This window comes from Epinephelus fuscoguttatus, linkage group LG24, assembly GCF_011397635.1.
Source record: "Epinephelus fuscoguttatus linkage group LG24, E.fuscoguttatus.final_Chr_v1".
NCBI classification, from domain to species: Eukaryota; Metazoa; Chordata; class Actinopteri; order Perciformes; family Serranidae; genus Epinephelus; species Epinephelus fuscoguttatus.
This window is the reverse complement of record NC_064775.1, coordinates 18,390,634-18,409,994: the sequence shown is the minus strand read 5'-3', so window position 1 is coordinate 18,409,994 and position 19,361 is coordinate 18,390,634. Positions and strand designations below refer to the sequence as shown.

The window sequence follows — 19,361 nt, the reverse complement described above, 5'->3', positions numbered from 1 at the left end:
AGACAAACAACCAGACAGTGTGTGTGTGTGTGTGTGTGTGTGTGCGCGTGCGTGCGTGCGTGCGTGCGTGTGCTCTTTTGCACATTCAGTACAGTGACTGAGACTAAGTGCATGTAAGCTTGGCCACGTTTCATGGTTTAACATCAGACTTGGCTCTGCTCCCGGACTGAAAACTCCTTCAAATGTAAACCCAGCGGAGGAAGCATGAGTCCCCATCCATGCTGTGTCTTTTCTCCTAGGACTTATCTCCTTCACTGTCCTTACAGTCAACAGCTTTGTGTCATGTTACCTGGATGAGCTAAGAGATCATGAGCAGATTCCTTAGTTTGTTTTGGCTTAGAGTCTGGGTGTGTTTGTCCTGAAGTTCTTCTGAAATTCTCTGTTAGGTTTGCTCCTACATGCACCAGGTTTAATTAATAAATTGATTCAGTTTAATTTATGTAGCTCAAATGACAAATTTGTATGAGAGGGCTTTGCAGTCTGCTCCACAAAAGACATTAGGGCTCCAAATGTTTTCAAATTTTTCCTTGACTGGTCTGTAAAATGTCAGAAAATAGCCTCACAGCCCAAAGTGATGTCTCCAAAACGCTTGTTTTTTCTGAGCTGAGATGGACATTTATACAAAGTAGACGGTAGTAGCTGCTGCAGAACTATGGTATGGAAACTCAAAAGCCCCTGTCCACTCAGATGGGTGCTCTCCTTGTTGCTGCTACTGCACTTGGATGTTTGAGATTCAATGTGCAGGGTTAGCTCCCACTTCACATGTTGAAGGTTCAAGCTTTAATGGCAATGTGGCGCCCCCTGGTGAAATACAGATGCCTTTCTAAAGCAAGAGAGAACTAAATATCAAACAGTACCCATTCATATGCACAGTACTGTATAGGATCTTGGGACAACTGCTCACGTGGAAGAAGAAATGCTTTGTACACCACTGAGATTTATCGTCACTGCTTCACTTCCAGCAGGAAGATTTCCCTTGACATTGATCAGACTTACAAATGCACAGTGGAGCTGCATTGTTACTGAATATGATCCCTGAGACATGCTTGCAAGGGAAATGTGCTAAGCTGACACTGTTACAGTTTCTGGCCAGTCCAAAGATTTCCTCGAATTGCATCATCTAGCAGAGAGGGGGCCGTGATGCCTTTTTCACCAGACAAGCATTTTAACAGCCATAAGCCCTGCAGCAGCGACTCACTGTCATATACATCCTCCAGCTCTGAATAACAGCGTGGCTACATCTGAGCTGAAACATCTCTGTTTGTCTGCCTGACCGTGACTGAGGACGACTTCAGTGCAGAGGAATTCCCAAACCACTCTTGCTTTACGGTCCAGCAGGAAACATCTCAGACGGTTTTATGGCACCTCATCCAACCTCGAGGCCTGAAGGCTGATCACTACCTGTTGCTGTGGCAACCCCCGCACTGTTTGTAAACATTTCACTCCTTTTTTTTTGAGGCTAGGTGATGGAAACCCCTCCGGCATGGCATGCTACTTTCTGACAGTCCCTCTCCGGGTGCTGTTGGTATTACTGATGCATTTAATACTGTTTAATAACACTTAAAGTGGAGCTTTACAAAGAGAACTATATTTATATTTTACAATGGAAAAACTGGCATCAACAACACCTTCCTCTGAAGTATTCACCTAAAACATTTTATTACCTTTAATAGTATTATTGAAACCGTTCACACAATATCTGTCTGTCTGTGCAGCATTAAGGCATCAAGGTGCTGCTATATTTATTGGTCGGCTTATCTGTTCTATTAATGGGCTCAAAGGGCTAACTGTCTTAAAGGGGAACTCTGGTATTTTGCAACCTGGTCTCTATTTTCCCATGTTTTTTAGGGGTTTTTTTTGTCTGAGTTACTCGTGGAAACAGCAAATTTTAAAATAACTCCAGTATTCAGAGAGAGACAGCAGACAGCAGCCAGCAGCTGCGAAACAAGCAACAGGGTAACCAATCAAGGCAGGTGTGCCCCGTCAGTTAACGTCTATCGAAAGTGCTTATTTGCCACCAACAATCTGATTGCTATTATGGGGGTCATACAAGATTATGGAAAGGACCCTGTAAAGAAATGAAGCTTTTTTTCTGCAACTTTAGCTTGTTCTGGTCTGTTTTGTGTCCAAGTCTGTCAAACAATGCATAATACAACTGCAGGTGGTTTGGATCGAGGTCGGAACACCTTCTCACCACAACCAAATAGCAAACCTCTTCAAGAGGGTCTTGGTCCGGTTGTTTTGATGCACACCTGAGTGCGATTGCTGCATTCACACCTGCCCAAATGAACCGCACTTAGGGGGCAAACAAACTTGAGTTCGATTGAACCGAACCAAACAGGGCAGGTGTGAAAGCACCCTTACTCATATCTAAAAGATTGTAAGGTCATGGCTGAATATGTAGCTGATTTCAACAATGTGAAAAAGTCCACCATATTTCAGATTTAGACTTCTACAAAACAGATCGGAACAAGCAAAAGTACACTAAAACATTTTATTTCTCTGTGGGGTCCTTTCTGTAAAGTTGTCAGACACTCATAATCATAATCAGAGCCTGTCAGTGACAAAAGCAAGCACTTTTAATGGTCATAAACTGATTGGGCACCATGCCCTGAGTGCTGACATCGTAACTTGTTTTGCCGCAGGCATCTGCAGCAGCACTCTTGCTCAATATTGGACCCATTTCAAAAACAGGTCCCATTAGTCACCTAGACACAAAACATGGGACAACAGGGACAGGTTGAAAATAAAGAACTCTTCTGTAACTGTCATATGTAGCTGTAAATGCAAACCAGTCTGCACGAACAACACTTTTGCACTATAAAAACAAGATGATGTACGATATAAACTCTCTTTCACATTCTTATCAAGCATATTTCAAGATGTTTTCACTCTGTCCTGCCAAATAAATTTGAACCTTCCACTGAGCCAAAAGGAAAAGTGGTGATTTTGGATCTCAGAGCGTACTGACCTCCTCTGGCTCTGTAAGCTTATAGTTTAATCATCACTGACATTGAATTTTACTTGCTGTTATTTCTCTCTTTCTTTTGCTCTTTCAGTGTGTGGCCTTGCAGACATGCAAAGACATGAATACGACTGTGAATAATGATGTGCATGGATGGAATGTGTAAAAAATAATGGATGTATAATTGATTTTGTGAGTAACTCATGTAAGCATGTGCGGTACATTTACTGCAAAGGACAGTACGGATTTGTAACAGACATTAGCTATCAATGCATGCAAACGGAACCTGGATCTGAACTTTTACTGCCAATGGAATGATAACAACAAAGAGTGAAATATTGTCGACCACCAGAAAACAGATATTTGATTACACAGTCCAGCACATGAAGCAACCTCACATTCATCACACCTGACCAGGACGTTTAAGAGTGTGAAAAACGAGCGACATCTGATCTGATTTTACACAGATCAGACTCCTACTGTACAGTAACCTCTGATATTAATGCATGACTTTGCAGTGCTGTTCTGATTGAATACACGCTGGGATAAAAACAAGCGTTTTAAACCTGATTTGCCATACCTTCCTCTCTAGCTTCTCCTCCACATGATCAATTTTTCATGGGCCACAAGCAGATTGTGTGGGTTATTGGCAGAGACAGACTGCTGCTGTAGCTGCAAAATAATTTACTGACTCTAAAAAGACCACAGCAGCATAACATCTCTGGTAGCTCAGTTTAAAATCTGTTGTTTCCCCAGACAGATTTTCATAAAGTACCAGCTTCAGAGCTTCAAGACTGATGTCACTCTTGTGTTGCAGCTGGTTAATTATTAGCTTAGCACAAGTACTGGAAAAAGAGGGGAAACAGCTAGCCTATGTCTGTGAAAAAGTAACAAACTCAGCCCCTATTAAGCTTCGAAAAGAACCAGTCCATGTGACACATTGCCAATTTTATGGGGACTGCCCATTGTTGCAACAGCCCAAAATTCCACCGCACCGTTAGTCAGAGAAATGTTCCATTAACAGAATGCTATCCCAAAAAACAAATGCCAATTGCCAAGCAGGCCTGTTTCTCCAATAATACACACTCCTTGCAGTTAGAACAACCCCATCTTCAAAAAAAAATGTTTGCATGTTCAGTTTCTGTAAACCACGGATACTTTACATTTGTACATTGTTTTGTAGTGGATAAGTTAAAGCTTTACATTCCTCAACAATGCTGTGGTGTGTGTGTTGTTATGTTTAGGCACAAATCCATTTGGTTATGTTTTGGCTTAAAATACTAGAGTTTGGTGGCAGAAAAGCCGCTGGAAAAGGTGGCTTGGAAAAACACCAGTGGCTCAAATGCTGCTGGGAGACACCACGAAAAGTTAATGAAAACATCTGGGATCAGTGCCTCAAAAGACGCTGAGAGATGCAGCAAAGAGTCAGCAAAAACACCCGGGATCAGTGGCTTAAGAGACACTGTGAAACACTGATAGGTTCGGTAAAAACACCTGGGATTCAATGGTTTAATCGTCAGATCAGTGGCTTGAACGTCGTTGAGAAACACTGTGAAGAGTTGGTAAAAACACCCAGATAAGTGCCTGTAAAAGACGCTGAGAAACGTAAAGAAGGATCACTAAAAACGCTTGGGATAATGGCCTCAAAAGATGCTCAGAAACATTGCAAAGGGTTGGTTTAAACACCTGGGAAAAGTGGCTTAAACACTGCTGAAAAATGATGCAAAGAGTGGGTAAAAACACCCAGGATCAGTGCCTTAAATGACGCTCAGAAACCCTGGAAAGATTTGGTAAAAACACCCAGGATCAGTGGCTCAAAAGATGCTATCTAACGCTGCAAAGGGTCAGTAAAAACACATGGGGGTTAGTGGCTTTAATGTCCCTGGGAAATGCTGCAAAGGGTCCCTTAAAACACCCAGGATCAGTGGCTCAAACACAGCTAAGAAACGCTGCATAGCATTGGTAAAAACACCTGATATTGGGGCTCTAATGTTGCTGAGAAATGCCATGAATGGTTGGTAAAAACACCTGGGATTGGTGACTCAAACATGGCTGGGGAAACTGAAACTAACTGCAGGGAGAGTGTATTTTTTTGGAAGAACATGACATGGGCAATGGGCGTTTGTTTTTGGGATAACAGGCTTTCGATCCAATGAGATATTTTACTAACTGGTGGGACCTGGAAATTTTGGGCTGTCAGACCATGGCATGGCACTGATTGTGTCACCTTTTGGTCTTTGAGTCAGGCTAGCTTTTTCCCTGTTTCTTAATCTTTGTGCTAGGCTAACCTTTTGCTGACGATAGCTTCATATTTACCGTACTGACACAAGAGTGGTGTTACACTTTTGGAAGTAAAGCAAAAAGCTTATTTGCCAAACTATTCCTTAATTTTAGACACAACATGTAAAGAGCCAGTAATTCTCTCAGCAGAACTACTTCATTCTAACCTCAGACAAATATGCTAGGACACTAAGTATTACCATCTTTTGGATACTTCTGCACAGATGCAAAAGAAAAGGCATAAACTAGCTAATGCTACTGCTTGTTGTTGGAGAAAGAATATCGTGCATGTCTGAGTCTATCCGAGTGGGATTTGAAAAGGTTTTACATGTTACATAATCGTCTCAAGCCACCTGAAAGCATTTAATCCTCATACGTGAATTCAAACACCACAGCCCCCTCTTGAAATTATTGCAAGTGGTGATTTAATGTACACTTTGTATACAGTAAGTTGCATACAGAGCCTCCCAAGGATATACTGCAGCTCCTCCATCTTTCCCTCCCCTCTCTTCCCTTTCTCTGCTGTCTTTTGATCTGCATTTCTCTCCCCCTCAATCATATTGACAGCAGCATGATGTCAGGCTGCAGGAATTCATTCTGTAATTTGTGTGTGTCTGTGCAGCAGTGGGTGTGTACATGCAATGCATATGTTCTGTTAGTGTCTGCACTAACAGGCTTCTGTTTGCATGTGTGAAGTATGTGTGTGTGTGTGTGTGTGTGTGTGTGTGTGTGTGTGTGTGTGTGTGTGTCTGAGAAAAGAGAGGTGTATTTTTTTTGTAGCACACCTGCTTCCTCACCTTTCACCCTCCTGACTTTAATGGCCCTCCCTCTGCTTTACGTCCAGCTCACATGAAAAGTGAAGTCATCACTAAAAAACCTTCTTGTTCTAGATTTCAGAGACAGCAAGAGCTGAGAGTGTACTCAAAGGTATATTGACAAAGTTTGTGTAACATCTGGGAAAAACATTTTGTGTGTGTGGCAGGGGTGTGGTGCTGCTTTAGATTGTGAGTCCCAACAGTCGCAGAAAAGATCCAGAATCATAAACCCCCCCCAAAATAATAAGCTTAATCGCTTTCTAAAGTGTTCAGATGTGTGATAAAATTACTTGATGGTCATTATGGACGGACTTTATGGGGGTTTATGAGTTAGCGACTGGCTGGCAAGCTAGCTTGGTGAGTTCATTGCTTAAATACTCAGGCCTCAAATGAATGAGCCTTTTGACCTGGTAGCTAGTCAGTGAAACCTTGGTGGTCTTGGCTAGACAAGCTCAAACTGCCAACTGTTTCCAGTAACAGCTTTGCTTTTGGCTTCGGACATTGTCCTCACTGCTAAATGAGAGCACAAGGTAATGGAAGGGCCTCAAGGAAGGAGGAAAAAAAGAGAAATTATGAATGAATAAGCTGTTTTTATATTAATATTGCTAATTTTGAGTGTGGCTGTAGGGATGGCAGTGCTCCACCGCCTCGGTCCAGACTGAAATATTTTGACAACTAGTTAATGGATTGTCATGAAAGTCTGTACAGACATTGATGGTGACCAGAGGATGACTCCCAAGAAGTCTGGAAATCTTCTGACTTTTAATCTGAGCCATAAACAGGACCAAATTTTAATAAGTTCAACACTGCGACTGAAATCTCATACTGTGCACTACATACCCAAAATGTAATGACCTTTAATTCACCAACACATGGCTTAATTCTAGAATACCAGACAGTGTTCAACCAGGTGACTCTTTTTATGTATTTAAAAACTAACACAACAGAAGATGTGGTGAGAGAAGTGGAGGAAACAAGGATGGTGAATGACTGCTGTGACAGTGGGAATGTGAGTTGATGTCCTAGTCCTTCTCACCCTGCACCACAAGGGGAATAGCCATTCTGGATCACTATATGCCATTCGTAGCCTGCTGCAGAACGGAGTCACTGCCCATGTCTGGGAGGAGCGATCATGTGGCCATCTTGTTGAGGTTGAGATATGTGAACAAACTACGACCCATACCGCCAGTGACATGAGAGACAGAGCCAGTCAGAGCCGAGAGCATGTTCCAGGACACCACCATTGATGTCAAGGATGACATCAATGAATTCAGTGAGTCTGTGGTGCATTTAACTGTACCCAAAACTACAGTTAAATCATCACACAACCAGAAATTGCCAATTACTAGAACCATCTGGAAACACAGACACAGTTATAAAGCAGCAGCCTACAATGTAAGAAGAGGCAAAAAAAGCAGTGCACAGGTTGAAGGTACTGACAGAATCTTACTTCACTGGAGTTTTATCTTGACTTCATGTGACATATAAATGACTGACTAATTATAAATGTGTAAAAAAAATCTGTCATTAATTTGATTTTCCTTTAAGTGTAATCATTATTTTGAAAAATCACATTCTCATTTGAGAGATTATGAGTATCAGCATTGTTAGAATTGTAACAAAAAGTGTCAGTATCATATTCTATTAAGAAAGTTTGGTATCACCATCCCTAGTGAGCGTGTGTGTCCACGTGCTGCAACCGTGATCCTCTAGAAAAGCTACTGTGTGCACACATGGTATACATTTATATATAAACGTATGCATACCTGAAATGAAAAGTCATAGACTGTTAAACCTAAAAAATACATTCATTAATCCTTCCTCTGTGTATTATCGTGCCGCTGCTTGAATGATTCTTTTCACTGTGTTGCCTTCATTGCCAAAACCGAGGCAAGCAGCCAAGTCCCTTGTATAAGATCTGAGCACCTGTTGATCATAACATCACCTTCTGGCACTGATCTCCCGCTTGCAAAATGAAAACTGATTGGAGTTTATTCAAGCTGCTCTGACAGCAATGCCTGACACTGGCTGGATGGGATTAGTAAGAGGACAAAGCAAGGTTATGTCATCTCTGGGCAGTTTTACACATGTCACACACCCGTTCATTCATGCTGTTATTGTCAATGAGTACTTTAACAGATGGAGCTGGTGATGTATTATTATTGTGTTAGACACACAGGTACAAACATGATAATATCAGATGACACATGGGTAATATTGTGACCTCATGAGAAATATTAAACTGTGTAAGATTTCCAACTAAAAAGATCTTCCCAGATATGTTTCCCTCCAAATATTCAGTCATTGGTTTTGTCACAGAGCCTCAGAGAGAAATAAATATGTTCGCCATCATGAGTAGTTCTGATTTAATCTGCTAAATGTGCGCTATCAGGCTCTGCCAGGGTTATCTGAGGTCTCACATCACAGATGGTGGCTAATTAACTAAAATCTTGGCAGGTTTCTCTTCACGCCTTCTCCTCGCTGACGACACAGACAACACAACACGGTCATGGAGAAAATATGTGCGCACATAGCGTACACAGGCGTTTTAAGAGCCAGTGTATGCCTCCTCTGGCGAAGGGAGGCCCATTGGAAATTTCCAAACAGCATCTTTTCTTTTCTTTTTTTTTTTTTCAAAACATGCTGTCATTTGGCCCCTGCTTTATAAAGTCTATTTACATCTTGTGTTTGTTTAGATTTGGACTGTGGTGCTGTAATGTGATGGTTTTATCAAATCTACTGGAGGTCAATCCACTTAAAGGTGCAGTATGTAGGATTTAGGAGGATATATTGGCAGAAATGGAATATAATCTAATGTTTTCTTTAGCGTATAACAGGGGTCCAGACTACAACCATGTGTGACCCGCAAATTTGAAGTAGGTCAATGTGTGTGAGAGGTGGAATGTCCAGAAGTAAGTGATTAGTTACCTGCAAGGGTCACATCATCTACATTCATCAATGTTTCTAGCTGTGGTCGCGTCCAACATCATATTCAAGGATGGTGAAACGAATTCTAGACGAGTTCTTAACCCCTGTGTCAGAGCCAGACCCTGCACAACGAAAAATATAGACTCAAAGGAAACCATACAGAAAAAGCCCAATCTACACTTTGGACAGGAAAGGCTTAATGAATTTACATGGCTCAGGTAAAACCAAACAAATAATACAATGAACGGTGTGTTCTGCGCTAGATATGGCCCCAAATATGCAGGGAAAATTAATGTACAATTCAAACATGATACACTAATGTCACACAACAATAGCTTAAGACAAAATCTGCCGAGACAGGTTTATAAATGAAACAGAATTCTCACTTCCGGCAGCCTTTCTCAGGCAGAAAGCTACAATACAATCTGCAGAGGAGGCTGAAATGATTAAAATTCAAACACACACTGTATTTTTGAAAAAGAACGGCATAAATGTTAAGTTGGACAAAGCAAACATTGGCTCTAGACAAGGATTTCTTCAGTGTGAAACCACTTTGTTTTGTGTTTTTACCAGTTTAAATGACTGGGTCCATTTGTTTTGGAGAGAAAGATACCCCTGCCGGTAATTTGGCTCTTCGTAAAAATCTCCTGAACGTCTAGATCTGGAGTTATCAGAGAAAAAAGTGAGCACACATCAATAGGTGCTGGGCAAGCAGCCTGTCCACGACATGCCAAACAGCATAGGAGAAACACTGATTTTTCACGTCAAACTGCTTTATTCAGTGTTTTTACCAGTTTAAATCACCTGGTCTATTTGTTTTGGAGAGTAAGAGACCTCTGCGGATAATACGGCTCCTGGTAAAAACCTCCTGAACAATGAAAACTGAAGGAATTCTAACCGGGAAAAGGTTCAGCTGGTTGCAAACTGCAGTCCTCACCATGAGATGCCGCTAAATCCCCCCTTAATCTTACACACTGTTCCTTTCAGTCTTGCCTTGTTTTTCTCACAGTCAAAATGTTTATCTTGGAAATATATCTATGATAGTTTAATTCTAAAAGCTCATGTTATGTTATTGTTATAGTACATTTAGTATAATTTAGGCTTTGGGTTGATCTCATTCAAATCTTCAAAGTACCAGTTGGTATTTAGATAATGAAAGAAAGGTGTTTTGAGCAGAGTAACTACAGTTCAACAAATTATTTTCACATTGAACACAGATCAGCACAGCTTTGGCCAGCGTTTCTGGACTCTTCCTCGACATTCCAGTGTTTCCAATTTGGCTGTTTTGCTCCAAGTTTCCAATAACCAATAAGTCAGTTCATAAAAATCAGGGCCATCACTCAGCAGAGATATAACACCGATCTCAAAACTAATTCATTTGACTCCCACCACGACAGTTAGGGACCTATTTGGAGATACCTCAGATCCAGTGCGAGGCTATTTTCCTGTCCCCTCAGTGAACCTTTTTATGAACTATGTGATATATTTCTGATCCATCTCGGAGATTTTGCAGGGATGTGATACTTGCACATGTAGGAATCCCAGCGGGGCTGCATTACATGTCTGTGACCCTTGGATTTGTTGCACAATCTCTGCTCGAATCTGTATCGCACGGCTTTTTTTGCATGCATGCGTCAGTGTGTGTGTGTTTGTTGCATCTTGGCAACAGGCTGCAGTTCTGCAGGAGAGACTGATAGCTGAGGTAATTATGTATCTTGTGCAGTTACTCATTAGAAACACACTGTTCTGATAATGTTCAGGGTAAGGTTACAGTACAAACACACAGACTGTCCTGTATCCTTTACATATTGTACAGGAAAGATAAGAATGCATATTACCTAAATCTTGACACACACACACTGTTCTGTCTATCCCCTGTAGCCCAGATCTCTGAGTAAGTCGATGTGGAGTCTGTCTTGGACTGCAGGGAATTACCTCAGCTCTGAATCATGTGGCGCTTTGCCGAGAGTGTGCACAGTGCAATCACCCAGCCATCTTTCTTACTCATAAACTGACAGGGGGCCTCACACAGAGGCTGGATACACTGTTACAAAGGTCCAATTAGGCAAATTCTGTCGGAGTGGTGAGATTTTTCGTTTTTGTCTCGGTGGAAGATTCTAACTACAGCCCTTTACACACTGGGAACATGACAAATGATGTCGACCTGTGAATATTTCACATCAAAACTACTCATGCCAGCAGGGATGCAAATTTAGGACAGTTACAGCAGGTCCAACACTGGTGTGACGTATTTCACACAGCATGACTGAATGTCATGCAGGCTATGAAAGCTAAAAAAAAAAATGAAGCTCGTTCCAGAAAAAAAAACATGTTGCTTTTCTGCCCATAGTATTAGTTCAGTGTGACAGTAATCATGACAAAAACAACAGTGCAAAAAATATGCTGATGTACAAATTAATCTCAAAATTAAACATTTTTTTGTTTGTTTTATTAGATAGCCAAGTTTAGGTGATTGCCATCGTGAAGTAGTTAAATCCCAAACTGCATTAGATTGTCATAAATTGATAAATTGGCAGCAGAGGTAAGAAAAAAAGCAGGAAGCTTTCCTTCGTCCCTCAAGGGGAAATCCAATTTTTAGATATACTAGTCAACTTGTTTTACTAACATTTTTGTTATTTGGGTTTAGCTTGTGGATATAAGTGATGGAAGAAGCATCCAGATCTTTCACTCAAGCAAAAACAGCAATATCACAGTATAAAAAAAAAAGACTTAATTAAGAGTCCGGCATCCAGAATTCTAAAAAAGTAAAAAATACTGTATTAAACATAGTATGCAAACAGCAAAATGTACATATGCCACTGATTATATTGCTATATACCTTATTACTGGACTTTTAACACTTATACGTTGACATATACCGTAAAACTTTAAAAGCCTAGGCTAGTCCCAATTAAACACCCAGTCCCCTTTGGTAGCCCGCTGTGGTTACACATTTTGACAATAAAGGCCTGTCTCAATTAGACGCCTGGTCTGGTTGCCAAGCAGTTCATATTTATAAAAGGTCTTTGGATGTATAAGACAGGTTGTTGGCTGTTTCTTTGAGCTAACATTAGTTAGCTGTTTAGATTGTGCATACAGATATATATGTTTAAACTTTTGTCAATATGGAGATGCTATACATCATTAGCTCAGTTAGATTCTCCACCATAAAATGTATTTTACTGAAACCATGAGAAGGGAAGACAGTGATTCATTCAGATTTACTGACATGATGAAAAAAATATGTTGACTCCCTTCCTCTGAGTCATAAAGTCAGAATATGTGTCCATTCCTTGATTACCATGTAAGCTGTTTATATTCCTTTAGTACATAAGGATTCACTGATCAAAAAATCAAAAATTATTTTCATAAAAATTAACCCAAGTTATGAATATTGTTTTAACAGGATAAAGTGGTATGTGGTGTGATCGGTAAGTCGGGAGCCGTAATCCTTAGGTCTCGTAAAGCGAGTGTCATAACACGATCTCTGTCAGAGATAGATTGAACGAATGATTTGTAATTGATATGTTATTGGAAGCCTAATTTTTATACAAGTAATATTCATACTGGTTCAAATAAACAATTTGATTGTTTGCTGAGCAACAGTTTTGTGTAAAAGGAAATAAAAGCCCGTCCCATATAGACGCCTGTCCCAAACTGACGCACCAAGCTTTGACTGTTAAAGACTCCCCAGCTCTTTCTTTCATGTGCAGTAATGGCATTATGAGCAATATAAGAAGGAGAAGAGGAGCAGAGGAATATAATTTTTTAATGATCTGTCTCAAAAAGTTATTTCACTAAAAGTTACTATAGGTTTTATAAACTGTTTTAATTATTATAAACTCTTCTAATTTCACTGAATTATCAATTGGTTTTATTTCATCTGTAGTTAATCCCCCTTTTCTTCCAAGTCAATATCAGTTAAGCAATTGCTTCATCACAATTTAAAAAGCTCAGACCATTTCTGAGCATCAACATCTAAGGACCTCTTAGATGTTGAAATTTAACTTTTATCATCAGAAGTACTCGTAAAATCTACATTATTATTTGTGCTGCCTGCCAGATACAAATGACAAATTAAAAGTCAGTGAGTACACTGTTGTGAAATAAGGTCTCCACTGGAAGCAGCAACTCTGCTCAGTTAGTTGGAAACATAATGCTGTGAGCAAAGCCGGATGGATGATGATGTAATGCCTTTGGGCAGATTATTCTCTCACATCAAACACTCGTGCAAATGAGTCTCAGCATGTTTTCATCTGGGTCCTGCTTTGTCTTTTGGATGTATTTACTTTAGCTGAGCATAATGCTGAAAAAGTAATAAATTACTTGGCAAAGGAGCTTACAGTTCTTCTGCCTGTGAGTCTGCAGCTTACAACATTCATGTATTTATCATAGTTGGATTTATCATAGTCAGTGAGTCACTGAATAGTCCATTCATAAACCAGATGTCACAAAGACACACTATACACTCCAAACAGACCTTGGTAAGCAGCCATACTGCTTTTATTTATAAGATGTTACCCCTTTTTCCGACATCAGACCACCTATCATCATGTGCAGAAAAGACAAAGTAGGTACACAAGAAGACCACAGTGCTCCAGTGCTTAAGTCCTCTGGCGGACTGATTTTTCTAGTCAAAAATTTCACATTATGAGAAAATTCATCAGCCGTGAATGACGGCCGACAGCTCTGGGTAATTCATTGCGACAGGACTTAAGGTCCGGGGTCCAAAAAAGTTCTGGCGCTGTCATAGAATTTGCGCCATAATCCTGCTTTGTGGCCACTGGTACGACGTGGTGATGATGACTCTATTCCACTGAGTGACTAATAATAACGTGGCGGGCAATGACGACATGCTGCTGCGCATACAGATGACAAATGTGGACCTAGATGTAGTGTGTAGGTCTAGTTTACGGCCTTCTTACAGTATGATGACAGAACAGGTTCCACCAGCACAGTGTGACGAGATTCTACTGCACACTCTGGCATTTAAGAAACAAAAGTTATGTTTAGACATACACAGACTCCAAGGACCTTTAATTTTTGTCCTAACTGTGTTGTCTATGTATATTTTTCTTACTTCCTGGGATGCGTAGAGTTTGTTTAAGGGCAGTTTGGGATATAAAGTACATCTATGAGTGAAGCAGTAGAGGCAGGTTGAGTGAAAGTGGCGTCCATGCCAACTAATGCTTAAATCCTCTGGCCAGAAAATGTAAATTACAACACTTCATCAGTCACAAAGTAACTTCTGGAATGCAACAAACATTGCAGATTTATTACACATGACAGTGTAAAAGCATCTCAGAGTGTTTCGTTCTTTTAAACCCTTCACAGTCAAGGACATGGATTCAAATTCGGCACATTATGTATTCAGTCTGTTGTTGGTGTTCTGTCTTGGCTTCATGCAAAGTTAAATAATACAACAGATACACAAGACCTAAACACATATTGACAAATTAATCAAACTTGTTATATTAGGTAAGATTATATTTTTTAGCCATTGAGCTCTTCAGCAGAAACGGTTCATATTTGTGTTATTGCTCACTAGCACACAGTAAATACCTTTTGCTCCTTCAACATCAGGTTGTGTTTTTTTATGTGCTAACTAGCTAACTAGCATTTTGGATCCATCTTGTCGCTCTTCCAGTTTCCCTTTTTGAACATACAGACTATTGCCGCCTGCCACTATGAGAGTTATTTCTTCTCACGCTGATGCAGAATGTTGTGCTAGTTGGCAGATGGCTGTAGTCTTTGTGGTGTGTTTAAGTGCAAATTTTTGACGAAGACACTGGTGACATGAGGCAACACGACAGTCAGTCTTCATTGTCATTAGTTCTTTGATGTCTGTTTGGGTGTCTGGGCCCTTAGAAACACGCTAACAAGACACATGTTGCAGGAAATGTGTGTACAAATAAGCATGCAGTACACACAAAAATAAACCCCTCATCCTTCCATCTTTCTATCTTCTATTCATTCAACAGATAGAGGAACATGCGGTCCCGCAGCAACAGTCTGGAGGACGTAACCAAGGCCAAGCTGGCGCTGCAGCAGCAGCAGCAGACGGACACACGTAAGCGATCTGTGGAGCGAGAGGAGCCCTCTGGAAGGGCTGAGCGCCGCAGCCGACACAGGGAGCCACCAGACGACACCGGCACCATTCAGCGGAATCACAAGACGGCCAAGAACAACACATGTGCTAGTGGGAGTGGAAGTGGAAGTGGAAGTAGCAGTGCCAGCGGCACTGCAAAAGGGGGTCGGAGGGAGAAGGGCAGGGACCTTTCCCGAGATGACCTCGTCTTTCTACTGAGCTTACTGGAGGGAGAACTGCAGGTAATTCAAACTGCAGAGATGACTGAGCTCTGGGAACATTTAGCCATGGGCAGGCAGGCCCGTAGACATGGCACGGGCCCCAGTCGGACATATAGTCAGACAATGCGGCTGAGTGGGCAGTGGGCACTTAAGATGGACTAAAAGCCTGTGTTAATGGACAGCCAACAGCTGAGGCTACTTCCTGTCATTCCAGCACTAGATCCAGGAATCCCCTGGCACTGTCGCTGTATGATAGGAACAAGGCTGCCTTATTACTGAACACACTAGATACAAGGAAACCAAAAAGAAAAAAACAAACAGTGCAGATGGAAGCCTCCATTCCACAGCACTGGATTAAATAATATGCCAACCTATAAAAGAAAAAAAAAACCGAATGTCTCTCCTGCAAACTCAAAAGCAGTGTTTTCAAAACTTTTTTCTCCTGCGTATCCCAGCACCCCCTCACGTTACTTGCTTTCACCATTCATAAGTAAATTTCTGCCCCTAAAACATAAGCCTGAGTTAGAGAAAGATAACAAAGATGATCAGGATGTTATCAGCCCATTAAATGACCATTATTTGTGGATGTAAGCCTCACAGATATGGGTCAGTAGGGGCCTGCTAAACTACCGGCAAGTTCAGAAGACTGTTATCAGATCATTGAGTGGCTGTTACCAGTTTGTCAAGTTGCATTGGTGGAAATATTGGTTTCACATAGGACTTGAAGCCCAGTCTTCTGAGTGAATGTCCTGTGTTTGACCCATCTTCCCAAGATGTGGACATTCTATTTGAATCCATTTTGTTTGAGGCCATGCGGCAAGGTGGGTGTGTTTTCTGATCCTGTAAGTTTATTTAGCTCCTTTAACTTTAGCTTATATTGGAGTTATGCTATGTAGCGTGTGAGTATGGTGAATGTGCTAGGAAAGGTAGTATCAGCCCTGCTTCTACCTAGAACTCGCATGTATGGAGCCTGGGTTTGTTGAAGGTGGCAGTGCTGTTTGGGCTGAGAAAGCCATGCTTAAGTAAGGTAAAGGAGATTATTGGGTTGGTGCAGGGAGGGGAGCAGTGAGACCTGGCATTAGGAGAGTGTCTCTGGGATGCTAGAAATCACTGTCTAGCCTGTCGTGGGACCAACTAGACGAAACACTGGTGAAAGGAGGTTCCCACCCGATGACCCCAAAGACATGCTAGTTATCACTGCTCATTGGTTTGTATAGTTAAGCCTTGCCATATTAGCTTATCATAGGGCTTAGGTTTTTCACTGAGTGTTGATCCTTTCTCTAGAGCACAAGCTTCTTGTGTTTTATTTGAATTGAATTGGAAGAAGGCTTGATTTCATGGCCTGAAAATGGCAACCTAATAATAGGTGTGGCAGGCCCATACTACCGCACTCTATGACACCTATGACCACTGTCATCATTGACTTATCAATATTTGAGGTTATTCTACTGATATTCGGTTCAGTGTAGACTCATCTCTGCTGTCTTGCTGCCCTATGTTGGAAGTCTACTTTAAGGTAATCCAGCTTTGTTAATCCTGCTTTACAACTTTGAATCTCACCAAGTCCACCTTCCTCCCTCATTACAGGCCAGAGACGAGGTGATCACAGTGCTGAGGGCTGAGAAAATTGACCTGGCCCTGCTGGAGGCCAAATATGGCTTTGTTACACCACAGCCGGTGCTGCAGTCCCTGCAGAGGGACTCCATCCAGGGAAAGGCTGACAACTTCCAGGAGGACATCTATGAGAAGCCCATGGTAGAGGTAACACCAACTCTTAGTCAGAATCAAAGACTGTATATAAAGTCAAAAACATCCTCATTGGCTGTGTCTGACTAACAGAGCAGTCCAACCATGACAGATGTTTTCTATGTGCCCCCTCCAACAGCTGGACAAGTTAGTAGAGAAGCAGAGGGAGACACACCGGCGGATGCTGGAGCAGCTGTTGATGGTGGAGCAGTCGCACAAACAGGCCCTGTACAAGCTGGAGGACGAGAAGAGGAACCACGGAGAGTTCATGAAGAAGAGCGACGAGTTCACCAACCTGCTGGAGCAGGAGCGCGAGAGGTCAGTAACTGAATTAAAGTGAGAGCTCAGACAAGTAGTCACTGAGTAAAGCTGCCAGTCTTCCAATATACAACAAAGTATGTTGCTTCAGTCCTGCAGTGTCTAAATGTATTTATGCTGCTGTCATTGGAGAGATGTGGTAACGATACTTTCTGATTTCTGACTTAAACTCTTATTTTGGATCACCTTCAACTGCATTGCCTGTGCTACCATGCTGTTGCTCAGAGTCCATGAGCTTCAGAAAATAGGCCAATGACCAACCTAATCCCCAGAATAAATGTTGGCACTGTGCGTTTCTGCAAACCATGGATATAAAACGTTGGTACATCATGTAGCAGATATGTTGAAACTCTACGTTTCTTTATGTTTCAACAGTGCTGCAGTTGATGTGTGGTTATAACTAGGCACAAAAACTACTTGGTAATGGTTAGCAAAAGATCATGTTTGAGCTTAAAATACCCAGTTTTGGTGGCACAATCATGGTTAGAAATGCCTCCAATGTCTGATTAAAAAATATCCACTCAGTGGCTCATCACAGCTGGAAATGCATCCGATGTCTTGCCATAAAAGACATGCTTTTGGTGGAACAACTGCCTCTAGAAATGTCATTGATGTCTCACTAAAATCCACCTAGCTTTGGTGGCACATCACAGCTGGAAATGCTGCCAATGTCTCACTAAAAGCACTCACTTTTGGGGACACAATCACAACTGGAAATGCGACCAATGTCTTGCTAAAAAACAATGGGTTTTGTTGTTTGTTGGTCTCGAACTTGGCAGCTTGGCAGCTTGGCAGCCATCTCAACTGGGTGTCAAAGCCACATAACTTTGGAAGTGTTGACATGATAAGTATGAAACATACAGGAACTTGCAATGCCAATATTTTCTTCTGGTGACTGGGCTGTGATGACAATCAGACTTTTGATTCCTGCTTTTCAACAGCCTTACTCAAGGCTAACATCACTTGTGTTTATTCAAACTGGAAAGGTGTTGATCTATGTTCAAATTATGACTCAAACGTAAAGAAACATGTGCAATATTACTAGATAATGTGGGTCTGATGCCTGAGTACATTTCTAACTGCCAGCTAATGCCAATGTTACACAACACACTCCTATACACCAACCTTGACAATGCCCTGCATGCTCCATTAAGATCCAACAAGCAGAACCAAAAAAGCACTCAAATATGTCAAGTGACAACACCACACACCACCACACATGAATTCAGCCCCGAAGTGCAGTATCAGACTGAAACCAAAATTACAACTGATGCAGCTTTCTTATTTTAGCAGTATCTGTCATCTCGACTGTCCCTACAGTGCAAGTGTCTTTACGAGTCAATGTCAGTATGCTCTCCAGTGTTAGAGGGCCTCTTGAATCATTTCAGCAGACAGAGTAGTCTGTGTCTTTCCTCAGGGCTTTTAGATGGGGTATGAGGATAGTGGATGTTGAATAAGCTTGAGAGTTGAGTGCCTTGCTCAAAGGCAGTTTGTCAGCAGGTAAAAGAGTTGTTCAAATCCTCCATCCATCTCCATTCAGCGCTGCCAAAATGTCCCAATAATCCTATGTAATGTTTGCATTAAATCAAAGTGCTCTTCTGGATTACAGTGGAGAAACCACTGTAAAGAATTCCATTATTGTTTTTCCCATGACCAGCACTGGGTCCTTCACTTTTATTATCACCTTTTATTGAACAGCTCTGCATAAGAGTTTTTACTGGAGATGATCCAGCGACCGAGAGAGGAAGGCAAGGGTTTGTCGACAGATAATTTAGGTTTGAGCTTAGATACACAAATAAACTTTACATTTACAGCCGTGCTTTATGGTAGCACTGCGGATATTTGTGAAGCATAGTGAAAAACCATGTCCCCGAACAACTATCTTTCAGCTAAGTCCTTATTTCAGTGCCAGCAGAGGCAGCAGCTCAGAGCGAGGGACACTTGAAGATCAGATTGTTTATGCTGTGGTTTCATAATGTGCTATGATGTGGTAATTCTTG

The 19,361-nt window shown here is 41.4% G+C and overlaps 1 protein-coding gene across 1 annotated transcript in view; it reads left to right on the top strand.

Annotated features, from left to right (window-relative positions):
* Nucleotides 1–19,361, top strand: part of filip1l (filamin A interacting protein 1-like) — a 120,601-nt gene that overhangs the window by 31,867 nt on the left and 69,373 nt on the right. Inside the window, exons 2-4 of the mRNA XM_049570290.1 lie at nt 14,970–15,318; nt 16,885–17,058; nt 17,183–17,361. Coding sequence (XP_049426247.1) covers nt 14,980–15,318; nt 16,885–17,058; nt 17,183–17,361 — 692 coding nt within the window. The 5' untranslated portion in view covers nt 14,970–14,979. The remainder of the gene's footprint in view (nt 1–14,969; nt 15,319–16,884; nt 17,059–17,182; nt 17,362–19,361) is intronic.